This window comes from Xenopus tropicalis, chromosome 5, assembly GCF_000004195.4.
Source record: "Xenopus tropicalis strain Nigerian chromosome 5, UCB_Xtro_10.0, whole genome shotgun sequence".
In the NCBI taxonomy this organism is placed as follows: Eukaryota; Metazoa; Chordata; class Amphibia; order Anura; family Pipidae; genus Xenopus; species Xenopus tropicalis.
In genome coordinates, this window is record NC_030681.2 from 51,470,059 (window position 1) to 51,489,910 (window position 19,852).

At 38.8% G+C, this 19,852-nt stretch overlaps 3 protein-coding genes across 9 annotated transcripts in view; 2 read left to right on the forward strand and 1 right to left on the reverse strand.

Annotated features, from left to right (window-relative positions):
• cnst (consortin, connexin sorting protein) overlaps window positions 1-5,633 on the reverse strand; it is a 58,395-nt gene extending 52,762 nt beyond the window's left edge. The window contains exon 1 of one of the 3 annotated variants that reach the window (XM_004914625.4): window positions 5,544-5,633. The gene's annotated coding sequence lies outside the window, so the exon portion shown is untranslated. Of the gene's footprint in view, window positions 1-5,391; window positions 5,514-5,534 lie in introns of those variants that run through there. The other 2 variants (XM_002931511.5, XM_012963744.3) reach the window with 2 other exon arrangements.
• A 250-nt stretch (window positions 5,634-5,883) lies between these two features.
• On the forward strand, window positions 5,884-13,710 carry tfb2m (transcription factor B2, mitochondrial). Its single transcript, XM_018094195.1, has 9 exons — window positions 5,884-6,005; window positions 7,106-7,492; window positions 8,916-9,004; window positions 9,550-9,703; window positions 9,795-9,943; window positions 11,379-11,468; window positions 12,276-12,338; window positions 12,782-12,933; window positions 13,181-13,710. Exons 2-9 carry the CDS (start codon window positions 7,138-7,140, stop codon window positions 13,371-13,373), a joined length of 1,245 nt encoding a protein of 414 aa, XP_017949684.1. The 5' UTR covers window positions 5,884-6,005; window positions 7,106-7,137; the 3' UTR covers window positions 13,374-13,710.
• A 3,101-nt stretch (window positions 13,711-16,811) lies between these two features.
• Window positions 16,812-19,852, forward strand: part of smyd3 (SET and MYND domain containing 3) — a 303,636-nt gene continuing 300,595 nt past the window's right edge. For 2 of the 5 annotated variants that reach the window (XM_031902503.1, XM_004914627.4), the window contains exons 1-2: window positions 17,016-17,073; window positions 18,921-19,096. In XM_031902503.1, the coding sequence (XP_031758363.1) occupies window positions 18,939-19,096 (158 nt within the window). In that variant the 5' untranslated portion in view covers window positions 17,016-17,073; window positions 18,921-18,938. The other 3 variants (XM_031902501.1, XM_004914626.4, XM_031902500.1) reach the window with 3 other exon arrangements.

Sequence of the window (19,852 nt, forward strand, 5' to 3'; positions counted from 1 at the left end):
TGTAAAAGATACTGGCTTCCTGTGTGCCATTAGCCTAAGAGAAAGCCTTTTCCAGAACATCATTAAAAGCTGCCTACTGAACATTATAGCAGCCTGGCACTATGAACCCTCTTAAAAAGTACAGAGTTCCTTCCATTTATCTTGTGTAAACACTGTTAATTATAAAGGTACTGAAGGGTGTATAATTCTTGTCTCTGCATTCTTCAAAAACTTCAGTAGAAAAGCACAAGCAGTGACCAAAACAGATGAATCAGGTCAGGTATATAGAAACATTGCTTGTAACCAGGCCAATATGTGGTTTTAGCGGAAGGATGGCATAGATTATTATCAGTTTATTTTGTGCATACAACATGCTTGTCCATAAACAAACAATGCTATAAATTAATAAAATCTGCGGGCAATTTCAGAAAGCCGAAGTAACATTCATGTTTTCCCACCAACAATTTATATTATTGCCAGTAGAAAAGCATTTTTGGGAGATTTGTCACCTGTAGTTAAATCTGGCCTGCCATAGCAGAGTATGCAGTCTACATAGGGCACCAACTCCCAGGGGGGCACCATCCCAGATGCTCAAAAAAAAATCGTTTTTTTATATTATAACATACCCCCCAACACTGTCCGGTTTTTATAGCGCATCCCGCTGTCCCGGATAGTTCAATCAATCTATGGGGGCAATTGGGGCACTTACTATGGGGGCATTGTCTATGGGGGATATTGGGGGCACTGTGTGTGGGGCCCCTATAGTAGGTGTTTTTTTTTAATTATTTTTTTTTACTTCCGTAATATTTGGGGGAGGGGCACAAAAGTAAATTTCTGCTTAGGGCACCCATTTGGTCAGCAGCGGCCCTGAAAACCTTATTTACTGGGTGGGGTCAAAATGGTAGGCACTGCCCAGTGAATTGAAATGCTATTCTTTTATTATTTATTAATTTATTTAAAATGGCTGGTACTAGCATCACACCACCCTTTTCTTACCTTTCCTATGTGTCTGTTGACAGACTCAGTCAGTCTGCACATTAGAGTAAAATTCTCTGATTTTACTTTAATGTGCTGGTACAAGTTTTTAAGAGGGCCTCCTGGAAAAGGTAAAAAAAAGATTAAAGGGTGATGCTGCTGTAGAAACCTCCCAGGCTGGTACATTTTTTCAGTAAAGAAGCACCAGCTCAGGGGACAAATACAGGAATTCCATCTGCTAGGAGCCCTGAAGTATTGGCAGCCCCAGTAAATCAAGGTTTCCTTGCCCTTTAACATGTGTGACAATTACCACTGTGTGGCTGGCTATCACAGCCACATCCCTTCAAACAGTTTCAGCATATGCTTCTCTAACTTATAAATATTGACCATTCCAAGGCAATAACATGCAGTTACTACAGTGAAGCGTGAAACAGTAACTGACAGGGGCTAAAACCAATTGACTATTTATGACCTCTATTGAATATTATACACAACAAAGTCAAAGACGGTCAAACAATGTATGCTTCTTGATGTCCCCATTAAATCTCTGAAATTCTATTATTTCAGATTCCTAAAAAAATTACATTTTGTAATTTTTGTAAACCAATAAAGTTTTTATAAAAATATGTTCAACCAAACGGAATCTGAAACTTTAGAGTCGTATGATTTTTCTACTCTGGAAAACTGAGTGCAACAATTTTTTTGTTTGCAATTGATGCTATTCTATATTTTTCTCTAATCTGAATATGCAAATCAGATTAGGCACAGCCTTTATTTATTACAACAGGTAAATACCACTATCAGTGTATTTTCCTGCAATCAAGGTAGGCATCTTTTGGGCAGACCATGATTTAAGTTACAACTTAAATTTACTTGCTTTGTAAATTATATCGAGGGAAATAAATGCAGCAACCTGAATTTGTCATGCTTGTACTATGGTTATTATCACAGTGTGAAAAAGTCTTTTCCATGACTCCAAAAATTACAGCATCTCAGCTTCACCTCTTTTCATACAGCTCTTAGGGTGGATGCATCCAGGGAACATGATTTACAGATGTCACCCACATTTCAATTAGGCAAGGGGTCTGCCAGTCAGCTGTTGCTGCACTGGAAACATTGGTTGTTTAGTTTGCAGCCAAATGCTGCATAAATCATAGTTGGCAGTGTTGGTCTATGAACTACAATGATGTACACCTGTAAGTAATCCTTTTATATTTTAAAAGACCCTAAAATTACTCTAAAGCAGGGGTGGCCAAACTTTTTGGCTCACGGGCCACATTTACTCACCCCCTGGGCCGGACCGGGCGTGTGGGGCAGGGCCAGGCCAGCGTTACGGCCTTCGTCTCTTTAATTCCGGCACGCCAATGACACCAAGTCTCGCGTGATGAGACTTGGCGTCGTCGGCGGGCCGGATTAAAAAGGCCAAGGGGCCGGATGTGGCCCACGGGCCGTAGTTTGCCCACCCCTGCGCTAAAGAGCCCCCAGATTAAAATATTTTAATTGCTGCATGCAGTTTTATTTTGTTTCTCTATTATAAGTAGCTGAACTGCAGCTCTTTTACTGACTTTCTTGTTTAATGTGAACATATATCCCTTTTGCTTCCTGAGCAACTGTGAAGATTCTAAAGAGGTGCCTACTGCACATGCTCACTACCCCTGCTCCAATTAAAATCAATCAGACATGCACAGTAGGCACCACTTCGAGGTCATCATAGTCAGAGAGAGAAGGAATGCTCAGAAAGCAAAAGGGACGGAACTTCATACTAGACAAGGAAGGAACTAAAAGAGATGTATTTGAACTGGCTGTAAGAGAGAAACCAAATAAGTCTGGATGCAGGGAAAATGTATGCTATTCTTGGGGCTGTACAGAGTAATATTAGAGATTGTAAAGGCAATCCATGATTGTTCTATATTTCATGATATTTTGGTAACCAGAAGGCCCTGTTTCAAATGAATAATGACAAGGATAGCACTAAAATCTGTTTGCCCAAAAATCCCTTCTCCATGGATTTGTATTAAAACTGGCTATCAAGCTTTTTTTTTTACCAGCACTCTAGGAGCTGCCTAAGCAACCAATGGCAGACAGGTAGGAGGCAAACTAGATTTACAATGCAAATTTTAATGGTTCAAGTAAACTATGAAACTTAGCAGTGCAAGTGCTTGAACACTGAGGATAATGGATCCATTTTGAAGAACAGGACACTTTTCAGATAAAATAAAAATGTTCCTTTATTTTTACTTACAGGATATAGGGGTATTTTTAGCACTGTTAAATACAATACAACACTTTAAATCAGTAATACATCTTTAAATAACAGCTATAATTTATTTGGAAATACTTACATTTTATTTCCAGTAACAAGCATGACAAATGCAACAACTACATTGCAACTTAGATATATAAAAATACTGAAAATGCTAGAGTAATTATCTTATATTGATAGAGCACTGTGTCATAAATGCTGGGGCTACTGTATCATAACTTGCTTTGGTCATGGTTTCTTGCAGTGCTTAAACCACTGTGAACACAGATGAAATCAGTGTCTCTCTCTGTCCAGTGTGTCTCTCTCTCCAGGTGGGGGCCAGAATGCTTTATAAGGGCCTTTCTTAGAAAATTACTACAGGTATGGGATTCCTTATCCGGAAACCCATTATCCAGAAAGCTCCGAATTACGGAACGCCCGTCTCCCATAGACTCCATTTTAATCAAATAATTCAGAATTTTAAAACTGATTTCCTTTTTCTCTGTAGTAATAAAACAGTACCTTGTAACTGATCTCAACTAAGATATAAATATTCCTTATTGGATGCAAAACAATCCTATTGGGTTTAATTAATGTTTTATTGATTTTTTTTTAATAGACGTAAGGTACGGAGATCCAAATTACAGAAAGACCATTTATCCGGAATACCCTTGGTCCTGAGCATTCTGGATAACGGGTCCTATACCTGTACTGTTTCCCCCATCCAGAGTGCAGGCTCTGTTTTCCCCACCTTTGATGGGAGAAAGAGTTTTTTGGTAATAGGTGCCCTTTAAAGACATTAACAAAAAAATAAAAAACTAACTGTAAAAAGATTTTTATTTACATAGGCTATTCATATTCAGAGAGTTGTCCATAGGTAAACATTTCATTTAACCTACATTGTACAGAAAAGAAATCATGTATTACATTTTATGAGCATAGCCACTAAAATTGGGTGTGGGCAAAAAAATTACACACTACTGCACTCCCCAATGTGCTCTAAGTGGGTGGTCTTACATTGGGTGTGGCTTTTTTTGCCACTGTTGGTAGACAAGAGGAAAGTGACTTTGTAAATGCTTAAGTTTGATGGCACACAAGGACATTTGTCACCTGTGGTAAAATCTTTGCTACTGCGGGTAACAGTTCTGTTGAAAATGATCTTCTATAGGATAACGTTAGGATTAATGCAAGTAATATCCATTACTTGTGGCAATCTGGCTTAGCTGGGGAAAATGAGAAGGGAGGCATTCAATAAATTATGGGTGCGGTGTTCCATCATGATAGATATATATATATATATATATATATATATATACACACACACACAGGTATCAGACCCCGGAAACCTATTATACAGAAAATTCCGAAAGGCCATCTCCCATAGACTCCATTTTAATCAAATAATTCACATTTTTAAAAATGATTTCCTTTTTATCTGTAATAATAAAACAGTACCTTGTATTTGATCCCAACTAAGATAAAATTAATCCTTATTGGAGGCAAAACAGTTAATAAATATAAAAATTGGGTTTAAATATTAATTAATAAAAAAATTTATTTAGCAGACTTAAGGTAGGAGATCCGAATTACAGAAAGACCCCTTATCCAGAACATCCTCCCAGTTCCCGAGCATTCTGGATAACAGGTTCTACACACACACACATATATATATATATATATATATATATATATATATATATATATATATACACATATACACACACACACACACACACACACACACACACATACATATATATACACAACATAAAATATTTTTGTGATGAAAACAGTAAATAAAACTCTTTAATATATAAAAAAAAAAAACATTCAACAAGGCGGTAAATTCATTCTTTAAAGTACAATAAATATTTACATACCCCCCCCCAATTAATAAACACACAAACCACCCCGTTTAATATCATTTTTCACTTTCCCAAAAGTATTTTAAATAATTCAAATCTAATGATACATTGCAGGGAGCCATTCCCAGGCAACGTAGCTTGGAGACAAATTTCAATGGTGGTTCAGAATGCATCGCAGCCATCAAGCTATTTTATGAGCTCTGGAAACCCTAAAGCCTTGCCTTCATTAAGGTCATCATTAATTTCGCTCTCCGTACTCATAGAATATACTATATACTATAGAATAAAATAACGTCACACATTATATATATGTATATTTATTTTTGATACCAGTGGAGGGGTTCCCACGCAGTCGCCTATCTCCTCTCTCTCATCCCCCAGCCATACATCAACGTAACCCTGCGCTCTCTCTGCGTTATAATCTCTGATTTCTATGTCCCCTTAAGCCCACGCCATTCATTTAGCATCCGTACCCGTCTCACCTTTCCTGGTCAACTAAATTCAGCTGCTTTCGCCCCTTTTAGGTCGCTCGAAGCCACCGTGGAATCACGTAACCCGCCCCGAGCACACGTCACACCGGAGAAGAAAAAAATAAAAGAGAGAAGGTCGGAATGGGAGGTATCAAGAGCAACGCAAACATGCCAGCCTGTGGAACGCACGCGAAGCATAATGGGTAATGTAGGCAATGAGCAATGTAGGCAGAACTTGGTTTTTTACTCAATTAAACTTTATTGACTGTTACATATACAGTATACTACAGTAGACCTGACAGACTACTGCTTCACGGAGGAGCCAATGCGCTTCTCTTACGTCAGAGACCCGTCTCCGGAAGGGGAAGTCGCAGTGCTCGGCCTGTCTTCCCCATGTTATGATGCTTCTGGCTACAGCACTAGCATTGGCAAGGTCACCCACGTGTGAGAGCTGAGGAGACCGAAGAGGAGAAGGTACAGGGACATAATGGGGCGCTGGGCATAGGCAGCATGTAATCACGCAATGCTATTAGCTTGAAAGTTGTCTGACGTGGGTTTGGGTCTCAGCAGCAAGTGCGTCTTAACTTGTTGTCGCATAGCGGCATAAATGGATTTGTTAGGGAATGTTTGCTGCTTAATGGTAATGCGGGGCAGATAAACCAAACACCTTGGTGTCATGCGGAATGGCCGAGGCATGTTTATTTAAGCTTGGGGTGGCTGTAGTAGAATAAACAAAGCTTGTCTCTTGCACCTAAAATCCATATGAGATTTCAAGCGTTGCCTGTCCAAATGTGCTCACAGTCAAAAAGACACCATGTATGTCAGACGTTCTAAATGAATACATTAGGGCCATTTAACATTTTAAATTACTTTACTTTCTATTCAGCTTCTTGCTGCACTCTTCACATTCCCCCTTCATCTTGCCTGTCTATAGTTGTGTTGCATGAGCGTGAGCATCAGGTCCCCCATTCTGGTGCATGCACAAGATTTTAGGGTTATACAAACCTCGCCTTAGTAACTGTGTCCACAAAATGGTATCTGAATGCTTGCTGTGATTGTGAATTCCAAGACTGAATGGAACAACATTTAAAGAATTTATATAGCATAAGTAAAGTTTATTTTTCTCAAGTAACATGAAGGAGAAAGGATTTGAAATTATTTCTTAGGGTGACAGGTCCCCTTTAACCCTTGATAATATGCTTCCAAATTCTGAGAGTTGTAGTCGAACAACATTGAGGTGGAGCAATACTGCTGTGGACAGTATATGTTTCCTTTTAATAACATTTTGACTTCTGTTTATCATAATGTAGGACATAGGCCCCAAAAGGACCATCATAGACATACACCACAATCACCTGAAAAACACCCATGCTGTTCATCTGTATACTGATCTGCAATCTCAAACATTGCGAAATATATGAGCACAAGTTCTGGCCTGTATAATGTCTTATTAGTCACACCATTCGTTTTAATCAGTATTATGTTCCACATTTGTCAATGTGTTTTTGTAAATAAACGGTGTGAGGTTTGACTCATAATCAGACATTCTATTTGTTTTTGTTTTAATTGTCCAGGATATACCATCTTCCTTCACCATACTGGCACAATGTCTTCCATTGGTGGGACTCGCCTTGGTATGTGCATGCAGCGATATGGACCTCTGGTTTGGGCATCCATGTTATGTTGCCACAGGCAAGGATCGAATGTTGCATCGCTGATGGTACCCTTTAATGATGCAACACATCAAACTGGTTGTCGTAGAATGTCAGCAATTGCAGGTCAGAAGAACACTGAGACCTTTGTGGACTTGCAAGATTTCACCCATGAACTTAAGGTAGCAGAGAAAATAAGGAAGTTTCGGAGGTTTATTGGAGACCCAAGTATGGCAAAGACTTTTTTAAAGTGCCTGCAGCCATGGGATGACAGAGGAAATGGGCCTATTATTTTGGAATGCGACCCAGGTTTGGACTATATTTAAACATTCATTCTCAGAAAAATGTTTACATCAGCATGTGTGCTTCTGCATCCACATATACTGTTTATGATGCCCTCATTCATTTTTTAGATAATGTACATGTATTTATTAATAAATAATATAGTAATAGTATAATAATAATATAGTATAGTAATACAGGTACGGGATCCCTTATCCAGAAAGCTCAGAATTACGGAAAGCCCGTCTCCCATAGACTCCATTTTAATTAAATAATTCAGAATTTTAAAATTGATTTCCTTTTTCCCTGTAATAATAAAACAATACCTTGTAGTGGATCCCAACTAAGATAGAATTAATCATTATTGATTGCAAAACAATCCTATTGGGTTTAATTAATGTTTTATTGATTTTTTTAGTAGACTTAAGGTATGGAGATCCAAATTATGGAAAGACCCCTTATCCGGAATATCCTTGGTCCTGAGCATTCTGGATAACGTGCCCTATACCTGTGCTAAAAAGCCTTGTCCCTTTCACTGCTGTCTTGTCCTACCAGTTCCTTTAAAGAAAAGAAAGTGAAGGCCTTGGACAAACCTCAACTCCCAGCCACCCTAAGATCAGGCATGAATTGCTAATAAACTTGCATGGGCAAGCCTGTATGCCTTTTAGATAGAAAAGATGTGCCATGGTGTGCTCTTAAAGGGATGACTACCAAAAACTATTTTTACGGTGATAGAAAATGTATTTTTTTCCCCAAAATTAGAAGCAGTATTTGTGCTTATATTCTTGCACTGCTGCTTCTGACTCCCAAAACTATTTGGTAGAAGCTAGCTGTTTTACAGACCTAAAGTAGATCTGCTGCATTGTACAAAGACATACAACTTAATCAACTTCTAATAAGTATCAAATAAATGCAGGTTTATTTACTTAAAGGTATGAAAGTTGAGAGCCTATTAAAGAAATTCTTTCATTTTATTGCCAATTTTAATTGTCAGAGCGTTATTGTTAATCTCCATTAGCAAATGAAATATATTGTATTCAAGACATTGTGCCAGAGTTAGGATTATGCAGAACTTTAGTTAAAATGTGTTTCCCTAGTACTCTCCTTATATAAATCAGCACAGCCTAAGCCTTTGGTGTAAATTCTCAGATTTGTAAAGCGAAGGGCATACTATACTGTAAAGCAGGGATCCCCAACCTTTTATATCCGCGAGCCACATTTAAATGGAAAAAGTGTTGGAGAGCAACACAAGCATGAAAAAGTTTCTGGTGGGTGCCAATAAGAGCTATAATTGGCTACTTAATAGCCACTGGTTGGGGATCACTGCTGTGTAAAGCCTTGTTAAACACTGATCATAACTGATATTTTGCTAAACATTTGACATGCAGCTACTGGTTGACTTGTTTGTTACAGCAGTTGCTCAAAGAACTATAACTTTTTATTTAACCAGGCCCAGGAATATTGACACAGACATTACTAGCCGCTGGTGCCAGAGTGGTTGCACTTGAAAGCAATAAAGATTTCCTTCCCTCCTTACAGGTAGTTTAACATAATCTTTCTTAAAATAATCTGTGCCTGTTTTGTACATCTGTCCATATTATGCTATACACACTAAGCAGTCAGCCCTTATGTCGATTACTCATAACAATAATTTTGGGCTTGCATGTTGCGTTGTTTGTGTTCAGTGCTTGTGTACTGGCTAGCACCAAGATTTGTTTACAATGACCACATTATGAATATTTTTTCTTAAAAGCTTGGAACTTTTAAAAGCCCAGGAGTCCCACCAAGTCTGTTTTACTTTTGAGATTGAACCTGAATTGCTTCACTTAACATCCAAGGGCAGAACTGGGGTCTTTTCTTACCAGTACCTGGCAAATTTGCACCTTTGCAACTCAATGATGAGGCAGAACAATGAAAGCAAAAAAATGACTAGCTTACTGCTCAGGTGCAGATTTGCCCAGTCTTGATAAATTAACCTGGCTGTCAGTGATGAGATTACAAGTGATAAAAAATAATAAGCACCATTGATTTTAATATCTATTGTTGTACTGCTAGTTAACTTTGTTACTGTCCCTACCTCTCAGCTTTTAGAGAACAACATGGATGGCCAGCTAGAGGTTGTTCACTGTGATTTCTTTAAATTGGATCCCTTGGGACATGGAACCATGCAGCCTCCAGTTATGTACTCCAGTGTACTCTTCAATTCACTTTGCATACCAGAAGCCCCCTGGATAAAAGGTTAGTCGTAAACTCTGGTTAGGGGGATTAGCTGTCCTTGAAGTTTTTTGCAAAAGCAACCTAAATACTTAAATCTGTTATTTATTTTCAGATGTTCCTTTCAAAGTCTTTGGAATCTTGCCGCAAAAAAATGAAAGCACTTTTCTTTGGAAGCAGATTTATAATCTTTTTGAGAGAAATTCTATATACAGATATGGAAGAATTGAGTTAAATGTGTTTATAAGCGAAAAACAATATACGGTATGTATATAAATTTGAATTCAAAATTAAAACAATTGTACCAGATTGATGGGTTGTTTTTCTGTCAAGCAACCATAATGAATGTAGCATTTTAGAAAATAAATATTAAGGTGATACTGACACCTTTAATGTTACAAAAGCACTATTTATTTTCCTAATCAACACCACGCTGTACAAGTAGTTAAAAGGGGAGAAAAAGACTGCTTTTAATAAATAAATCAATGTAATCTCTACTGAGACACACAACTTGCTGTCCACTGACTATCTTTAAGCTGATTTGGGTGACATAACACAGATTGAGAAATTTTGCACTGGTTTGTTCTGAGAGCTGTTATAAAGAGAGCTAGAATCTGTGCCTTCCAGCTTAACAGAACTGCTGCTTTTTAAAAAGAAGCATGCTAAACTATACAAATAGACTTCCCTTTGATGTACAAAAGTGACTACATCTTTGTTTTTAGCACATAGCACCATTATTTTTCATTTAAAGTATGGCAAAAAGATGGTGGTAAATACTCAAAGTAGAATTTTGCAGAACTGGAGTAACTTTACTTCAGCACTCCATAACAACCAGTGTGCAGTTAGTGCAGACTTACATTTCCTCCAGCTGTATGTATTCTCCATATACATATGTATATTATTTGAAGCGATACACTAAAATATACTTTATATAATATACTCAAAATATGAATGTACATAAAATGTTATCTTTAGGTCATATTGATTGTTTTTGGCTGATAGGACTGCTCATACTGTCAGTTGTAGCTTCTAATGCTGACAGACTACTGCTGCACAATATGGCAGCCCCCTCAGAGAAAAATGGGGGGAAAGGTATAGGGCAAATACTTTTAACACAAGAAAATACTTTTAAGGCAAAATTATGAGTACAGGTATGAGATCCTTTATCTGGAAACCCGTTATCCAGAAAGTTCTGAATTACGGAAAGGCCATCTCCCATAGACTCCACTATAAGCAAATAATTCTAAATTTAAAAATGCTTTCCTTTTTCTCTGATCCCAGCTGAGATATAATTAATCATTATAGGAGGCAAAGCAAGCCTATTAAGTTTATTTAATATATAAATGATTTTTAGCAGACTTAAGGTATGGAGATATAAATTATGGAAAGATCCCTAATCCAGAAAACCCCAGAGCATTCTGGATAACAGGTCCCAAACCTGTACTATGCAAAGACAATGTTGTGATAGATGTAAAAAGGTTTAATATCTGGCGTATCTTTTTAAGCAAACGTCAACAGAGTTCTTTTTGGTTTAGCTACAAAACTTTGTTGCTGTAGACTTGACACAGTTACTTGGCTTGTACTTGACTTGCATGCTTTCAAGAGACTTATTTTTTTTATTGTGGTCATGTCAGTATAAGTGGTTTAATCCAAATCTAGAAGCAATTAAATTAATTTGCAAACCAAAATTATTTTCTAGAAATTGGTTTCTCAACCTGGGGACATGCGCAATTACCAGGCTCTGAGCGCGTTATTTCAGGCATCGTGTGACATTCAGCTACTGCATATGGTAAGTTTTTATTAAATGAAAATGTATCAAATGCCATACCTCTCTGTCAAAGTGCCTCAGCAGTAGTTTGTCTTGATTCGTTTTAAAGTTCTTTATGTCAACATTCTTCTGTTGTATCTTATTAAGAGTATTGTTCATGTTTTTTAGTCTATTAGCACTTGTCCATAACTACTTTTATTTGTAGTTTCGGTAATAGAATTTTATTGCATAAATGAGTATTTGAAGCAAACCTCTGCAAAGTTTTAAAAACAATATCAAGTTGTCAACTGCTTTCTTGTCTAACTAACATGTGTGCCCAGGCTTGGAAACAGTGCCTGTAACTGAACTCCATATGTGACATAAGCATGAGGCTTACTGACTTATATAAGAAGAAATCTGTACATATATGTAGAAAGATTCATGCTAAGTTATGGTTAATTTTGGCCAACATGTAACAGGGTAGTTGGGTACTTTGACTATCTGCAGTCAAATGTGACTTATCTGTAAGGTTACTGGCTACCCAAACCGGCCTCATTGGTTGATATGAAAATTAGAAAAATGTTGCAGTTTCCTTAATTGTGTGACCTAAAGTCAAGTAATTTTAAGGGGTCCGACTTGGTTCGGTCAGGCACTTGAGTCTGACTGAAGTCACTGACTGACTTTAGGTAACACAGTTAAGAAAATAATTGGCACTTGCACATTAGGGTTCAGATCCTGCCAAATCCTTTGCAAAGAAGGCCAAATCCCAAAAATTTGGATTTGGTAAATCCCTAATATATGTTAAGGAACATTTGCTTGTTATTTATTTGTATATTTTTGTTTTAACAGGAGCCTTGGTCATCTTTTTTGACACCTTTAAGATTCAAAGGAGCCGCAATACCAAGAAGTGTGGTAGGTGTTCATAAATCCATAATTAATGTGTTACAACTCGTGAGCTTTTTTCCAAATAGTATTCCCACCAACCCACATGTTCATCAAAGAAGGGAGCGTTCCCTCTAAAGTATTCTCTTTGTGCATGACACACAGTTGAATACCCTGCACTTGCTATTATTGTGTTCAGCTCCAGTATTGAAGAAGAGTTTTACATGGCTATCTGCTTGTCAGAGGTCCAGGAAGCATACATTTGTTACCTATTTCTTAACTTTGAGTGTCGGCACTATTTGTTTCGTAAAACTGGGGAGTTCCCACAACTGCACTGTATACTGTACCGGTACCAGGATAAAGCAGTATTGCAATACGTTTATTTATTTGAGGAGATTGTCCCTACTTTTTAGTTGCAAAATATTATAGTACAGAACTTCAATGTAACCTGAAATATATTTTTCTGTGTGCAGATTGTTCCAAATGATCATCTATGTTTAGTACGAATAACTCCACGAAGAGATCTATTTACCGATAGTCTGACTCGAGAAAATGGGAATACGTTTATTGTAATGGTAAAGCAGTGCCTTGGAAAGAGAAAAGCAAAACTTGTAGATCGATTGAAGTAAGTGCTTAAGTCTAAGAAAACTATTTGCTTTTTTACCCCTAACTGATGAATAGTATAATTAAAAATTTTTTACAAAACTGCATGTTATTTAGCTGATCTGGTAAATAATAATATAACACCAATGAGATATCTGAGAGGTGTTTATTTTAAATGTGTTTTTATATATTGTAAAACAAAAGTCAACATATATCAGTTTGGCATTTATAGGCAAAGGAATGAATATGTAATCTCTTTTTTGTTTTAGTTCCTGGGATCCAGGAAATGGCCACAAACTGTTAAGACAGTTAGCTCTTCCTGAGGACATACAAACAGGAAATGTTTCTCCTGAACAATATAAACAACTTTTTGAAATCATGGAGTGTTCAGAAGAGTTCAACAAGAGTTGGATTTTTGATGAAACTTTAGAAGATCTGCAACAGAATGCATTTTCAATGTAAAAGGCTTTAACAGTGCAAAAAGACTGACGTGCAAGGAAGTAGTTGTCTATGCTAGAGAGTGTTGCCATTGCTTTCCATGCAAAGTGTTGTCATTCCAGTGGATGTGCGGAAGAATTATTTTTGTGCGGGTACTGGAAAAATATTGAAAATCATCTACCAAATTAACTTTAACAAGACCACTATTTTTAATTATCAGTCAAAAGCACCTTATGTGATGGTTTTCTTGTTAAAAAAAACCCAAAAACATTTGTAAATAATTTAGTGAAACTGAAAAACAACAAGATGTAAATAAACATATACAAATGCATTTATGAATATAAACTTTTTTCTGCCAAAATTAATCTTTATCAGTCTGCCTATTTGTTTCCATTAGTCTTCTTACATCTGTTCTGATTGTGTAACTCAAAGGTGTTGATTTTGTATTCTCTGCTAAATGATGGGTTAATTAAGCATAAATAATTCTACAAAATGTTCTATTACTGCTCTTTGTAAAATACTGGCTTACTCTTAATCCAAGAACAAAAAGGATATTTGAGGCTAATAATTTTATATATTTAAGCAGTAAAATTCTGTTTTGGTACTGATATTGTTTGGTAGCCTAAGCTAACAATGTCTACTGCAACACTTCAAATTAAAGGCCTATAGTTCCCTAGCTGATTTTTCTAAATAATTACACCATATTAGCAATTCCAGAGATTAAAGAAGGAAGTTGGGGTTGCCTAGAAACCAAACGGCTTTTCAGTTAAAAACATACATTTTGCTGATAACAGTAATATACAGATATCTGCTAACTGATACATTTCTGAGGTGCCACTTGGGCTCAGTCCAGTGAGGTACTAGCCTTAACAATAAATTAAAATTTAAAGTAAATAGTAGGATTCAGTGAAAGCTTCATATATGTAAAGTTATCCTGAGGTCTCTATTTTGACATCACCTAGTTTAATTTGCTAGCCTTACATTACTGAAGTATTTTTCCAAAGCTGGACCTTAAATGCAATCCGTGTGCTCCTGAACATGGGCATTGTTGGAAAATGGGCAGACACACAGGATACTAAGAGAAAAAATGAGGAAAGCAGGAAAAAGAAAGGAGGCAAAAAAAGGCAGAAAGAAATCAAGGGCTGACATAAGGAATACTAAGCAACTGGGGAGTCACACTCACATTTAGTCTCCCACTCACACACTGATTGTCACATGCACTACCAGTTCTGGTAGGGATACTAGCCTATGCATTTAGGCATGTCTAACTGGATATTGATCAAAACTAAACTATACAGTTTTAATAGTAACACAGCCAAAATCGCTCATAACCTGTATAAAGAGTTACCACAAGATCATGCAAGAATATTTATTACCTTATATAATCTTATTGGGTAAGGTTCTATAAGGAGTAACGCCTTTTAGATAAGGCAACCCCAATCTTTAAACATAAGGTAGAGGTACACTGCTGTATCCTGCTTCCTAGTAAGGAAAAAGAAGAAAAAAAAAAAAACCTGCCACTTTTCCGTAGAGTATACAGGGTCCCAGCCATCCTGCAACACCTTCCCTGCATGCGAACTGCAGTCAGGCACTTCCTCGTCTTAGGGGCACATTTACTTACTCACGAACGGGCCGAATGTGTCCGATTGCGTTTTTTTCGTAATGATCGGTATTTGGCGATTTTTCGGAAAATTGTCGCGACTTTTTCGTTGCCATTCCGAATGTTGCGCAAAATCTGGCGATTTTTTTGTAGCATTACTACTTGCGCGAAAAGTCGCGACTTTTTCGTAGCCTTCGCGCCGAGTACGAAAGATTCGGATTCATTCAAGCTTCAGTATGGTGACTTTTCTTGGGCCAGGTTGGAGCTGCAGGGTGCCATTGAGTCTTATGGGAGGCTTCCAAAATCATGCAAAGTCTGAAAGTTTCGCCTGCCGCTGACGAGTGCTCAATACGAAAAAGTCGCGACAAGATAGCGCATCGTAATGGCTACGAAAAACTCGCGTTTTTTTGCGCAAATCGTATTGGTAATGAAAAAGTAACGAAAAGTTGTAAAGGCGCCGAAAAAAATCGCAAAAAATACGAAAAAGTCGCAAAATGTTTGTTTTCCAATCGGAATTTTTCGGATTCGTGGGTTAGTAAATGTGCCCCTTAGTTTTGAAATGCCCCACTGCTGTGACGTCACTTCCAGTAGTGACATAGCAATTGCAAGTTGCTTGCCAGTGGCATCTTCCACTTTGGTGGTTCTGTTCGGTTTTCCTACATTCTTTTATTTGCTACCGGTCTTCCTCATTTTATTCCTGGTGCTCAGAGGAATCGGTCTATTCGATTCTGCGGTATTCTTTATTTGCATCTCCTTCACCTCCTGGTTAGAAGAGATCGCTTGATTCAGTGCTGCAGCAATCCTTTGCTCATCGCATCTCCTTCACTTTGTGGTCCCTCGCTGATTTGAGGTCTGTTATTTGGGGTACCACTTGTGTGGTACTGTGATGGGTATTTATTTTATTTGAGCAGTGCATACAGCGTGGCCACAAGTCTGGGGTCTACTATTACTTTCAGCACATTCAGCATACAGATCTGGGGTCTACTATTACTACATACCTCCCAACAAAATTAAAAAGAGGATAATGTACGTGAACCCTGGATAGAGGCTCAGCCTGAGTCAAACCCTACTATATAATCCCAAACACAGGAATCAAATAGGCTCCCTAACAGCTGCAAAGCCTTGTCCAAGCCTGCCCATATTGCATCGATTGGTAATCTATTTAACTCTCTCAATGTCATGTACTATCTCTGTGGTCATAACACTATATAACTCAATGTATTGTTAACAAAATAAAAACCTTTAAAAATAAATAAATTTAAAAGCGGGACAAAAGAATATGCCGCACTGAGAGTGTCAAAATGTTTTGACCACACCCATATTACAACCCCCCCCTTTTCCATGGTTGGAATGGCAGCATCACATGTACCAAGTGCACTAGTGTTTTAAGCACTTTCTAGCCAAAAAGTGTTTGTTAGGTACACAAAAGACTTAGAGAAAAGGGCCACAGTCATATTTTTGTTATACTTTGTATAACAGCTGCTAAATATATTGGCACTATATAAACAGATTATACATCATTTCCCACAGTATATACCTTATATACCTTTCTTCCCAAGGTCTTTGCTTTTATTTCCTTTCCTTACCCCTTTGTTTTCTCTTCTTCCAGTATTTTTGTTATGTGATTTTCCTTCATTTACAAGATATGCTTTTCACTTGCATTTTTCTTTTGCTTTAACTATATTTTATGGCTCAGCCAGATCCCCACCATGTGTATGTAAATACACCAAATTGTAAGTGGGGGATAATATATAAGGCAGAGTTTGAAGAGTAAAGGGTTAAAGTGCACACAAAGTAGATAATGAAAGACTGCTTATCTCTAGCAGTACATCCCTTCATTCCTGCAGGGACTACAGCACACAGCAAAGCTCAGCCCAGCACTGGCCACACTTCCCCGTTCCAGACCAGCTGCTGCAGAAATCCAGCCCCCTTTTTCCCTAGCCATGTGAGCAAGCACAGCCAATGGGGAAATCCAGCCCCTTTCCCTAGCCATGTGAGCAAGCACAGCCAATGAGAATCTTCGAAACGCGGAGAAGCATCTGTATTTTACTTGTAAGTAACTGTAGGAATTCGGCAGTGCTGAAGAAGTCTAATCCTATCAGTACACAGAGCAGGGGGCTGCAGGTCTGGGGTCTGCTGCTACTGTTATTGCAATTACAATCAGTACATTCTGCGGGAGCCACATGTGTGGGGTTTGCTATTACTATTAGTACATATTGGGGAGCCACGGGTTTGGGGTCTGTTATTATTGCACAGAGCCGGGGTCACAGGTTGGGGGTCTGCTAATCCTATCAGTAAATAGAGTGGCGGGGCCACAGGTCTGGGATCTGCTGTTACTATTAGCACATTCAGTGGGGGCCAGGGGTTTGGGGTCTGCTGTTACTATTATTGCATAGAGCCAGAGTCACAGGTTGGGTGTCTGCTAATCCTATCAGTAAATAGAGTGGCGGGGCCACAGGTCTGGGATCTGCTGTTACTAATATTGCATAGAGCGGAGGGTGGGGTCACAGGTCTGGGGTCTATTACTATTATTACATACATTGGGGGCCACAGGTCTGGGGTCTGCTAATCCAACATAGAGCAGGGGGTCACAGGTCTGGGGTCTGCTATTACAGGCCGCACATTTAGCATACATTGGGGGAGCAACAGATCTGGGGTCTACTATTACTATTATTGCATAGAGCGGGGGGCCACGGGACTCGGGTTCTGCTGTTACTGTTAGCGCATTCAGTGGTGGTCCTCAGGTCTGGGGTTTGCTGTTACTATTATTACATACGTTAGGGGGCCACAGGCTGTTGGTCAACAGTTACTATGATTGCATAGAGCGTGGGGGTGTCTCAGGTCTGGGCTCTTCAAATCCTATCAGTATATAAAGCGGGGGGGCAACAGGTCTGGGGTCTAATAATCACAATAGTACATAGAGTGGGGGCCACAGGTCTACTATTAGCTCATTCAGTGCCACAGTTCTGGGATCGACTATTACTATTATTGCATAGAGCGGAGGGCCACAGGTCTGGGGTCTGCTATCATAATCAGTACATTACAATTATGCATTAGGGAGGGGGGCACAGGGGTCTGGGGTCTACTATTATTACATAGAGCACAGGTCTGGGGTCTGCTGTTACTATAATTGCATAAAGCGGGGGGGAGGTCACAGATCTGGGGTCTGCTATTACTATTATTACAAACTTTAGAGGTCCACAGGCCTGGGGTCAACTATTTAGTGAGGAGGTCACAGGTCTGGGGCCTGCTCTTATTATTATTACTACATACATTGGGGGGCCACAGGTATGAGGTCTGCTATAACTATTAGCACATTCAGTGGGGAGCTACAGGTCTGGGGTCTGTTATTACTATTGCATACGTTGTGGGGCCATACGTCTAGGATCTGCTAATCCAATCAGTACATAGAGCAGGAGGGCCACAGGTCTGAGGTTTGCTATTACTTTCAACACATTCAGCATACACTGCAGGGGACGACAAATATGGGGTCTACTATTACTATGAGTGGGTCTGGGGTCGACTATTATTGCATAGAGTGGGGGGTGGGGACATAGGTCTTGGCTCTGCTATTCCTTTCAGTACATAGAGAGGGGGTCTGGTCTGGGGTCTGCTATTACTATTAGCACATGCAGTGGGGAGCCACAGGTCTGGGGTCTGTTGTTATTATTATTGCATAGAGCGGTGGGGGCTCTGCTATTACTATCAGCACATTCAGTATACATTGATCTGGGGTCTACTATTATTGCATAGAGACTACAGGCTACAGCAATATTTCAGAGCGCAGAGATTGGGGAAAGGTGAGCAAAAGAGGTCTTACAGCATTTACAGAAGAGGTTTCTTGCTCTGCTGGAAAGAACTAAAGTTTTTGTCTGAACTCAGGGACACTGCGCAGGCTAGTGTACACCTCTCAATTTGCCACGCTTTCCATGCAGCTAATGACACACAAGTGCTGTTTATCTCATTTGCAGTGTGCAATAGTTGACAACATGATGTCGGGAATTCTGGAGAAGTTCCAAAGCCCAGGGAAGGGTAATGGAGTTCGGGCACTTAAGGATATGAGCCATGGATTAACGGTGATGATTGCTGAGCCCTACGTATATACTGTGTGCCGGATAAAGACTGCGTGCGATCACTGTCTTCACAGGTACAATAGCTTTCACTGATTTTCTAAGCCTCTGCCTATTTAGCAGCATCACTCGATTCGCAGAAAGAAGTGCCCAATCAGAAAAACCAAGAATTGCAATAACCTAGTGGCAGTGTCGCAGATTGTGCTTTCTTATATTGACACATGATTCTTCCAGCCAATCTGCATGTCTTGTGAATGACACTGGTATGACGGGGTAAAACACTTCTATGCATCAACTGCTGCTTTTTGATAGGGCTGCTTTTATCATTGTATAATGGTAACTTGCTAATTGTAGTGATAGTGTGAAGAATGAAAGACAGGGAAGGGTGGTACTGTTTGTAGCATGGGACACTGTCACCCTTAGTAGCTGATTTTTCCTAAGTGCTGCATACATAATGGAAGCTGTATCAGTTCCCTAGAGTTTAAAAATGATAACCTAGACACTTGCATTATTATTATTGCCTTTAAAGGAACAATTCAGTCTAATAAAGAACCTGGGTAAAATAGATAGATTGCACAATTTACAAAATATTTCTTATATAATTAGTTGGGCAAAAATGTAATCTATAAAGGCTGAAGTGAAAGGATGTCTAACATAACAGGCAGAACACTACTTCCTCCTTTAAGCTGTTTGGAGTCAGTAACCAATTAGTCACTTGAGGGGGAGGGGGCATATGGGACATAACTGTTCAGTTAGTTTGCTTTTAAATATGACCTGTGTGCTCACAAACTAACAGTTATGTCCAGTGTGGTCGCTGACTAACTAAACGGTTA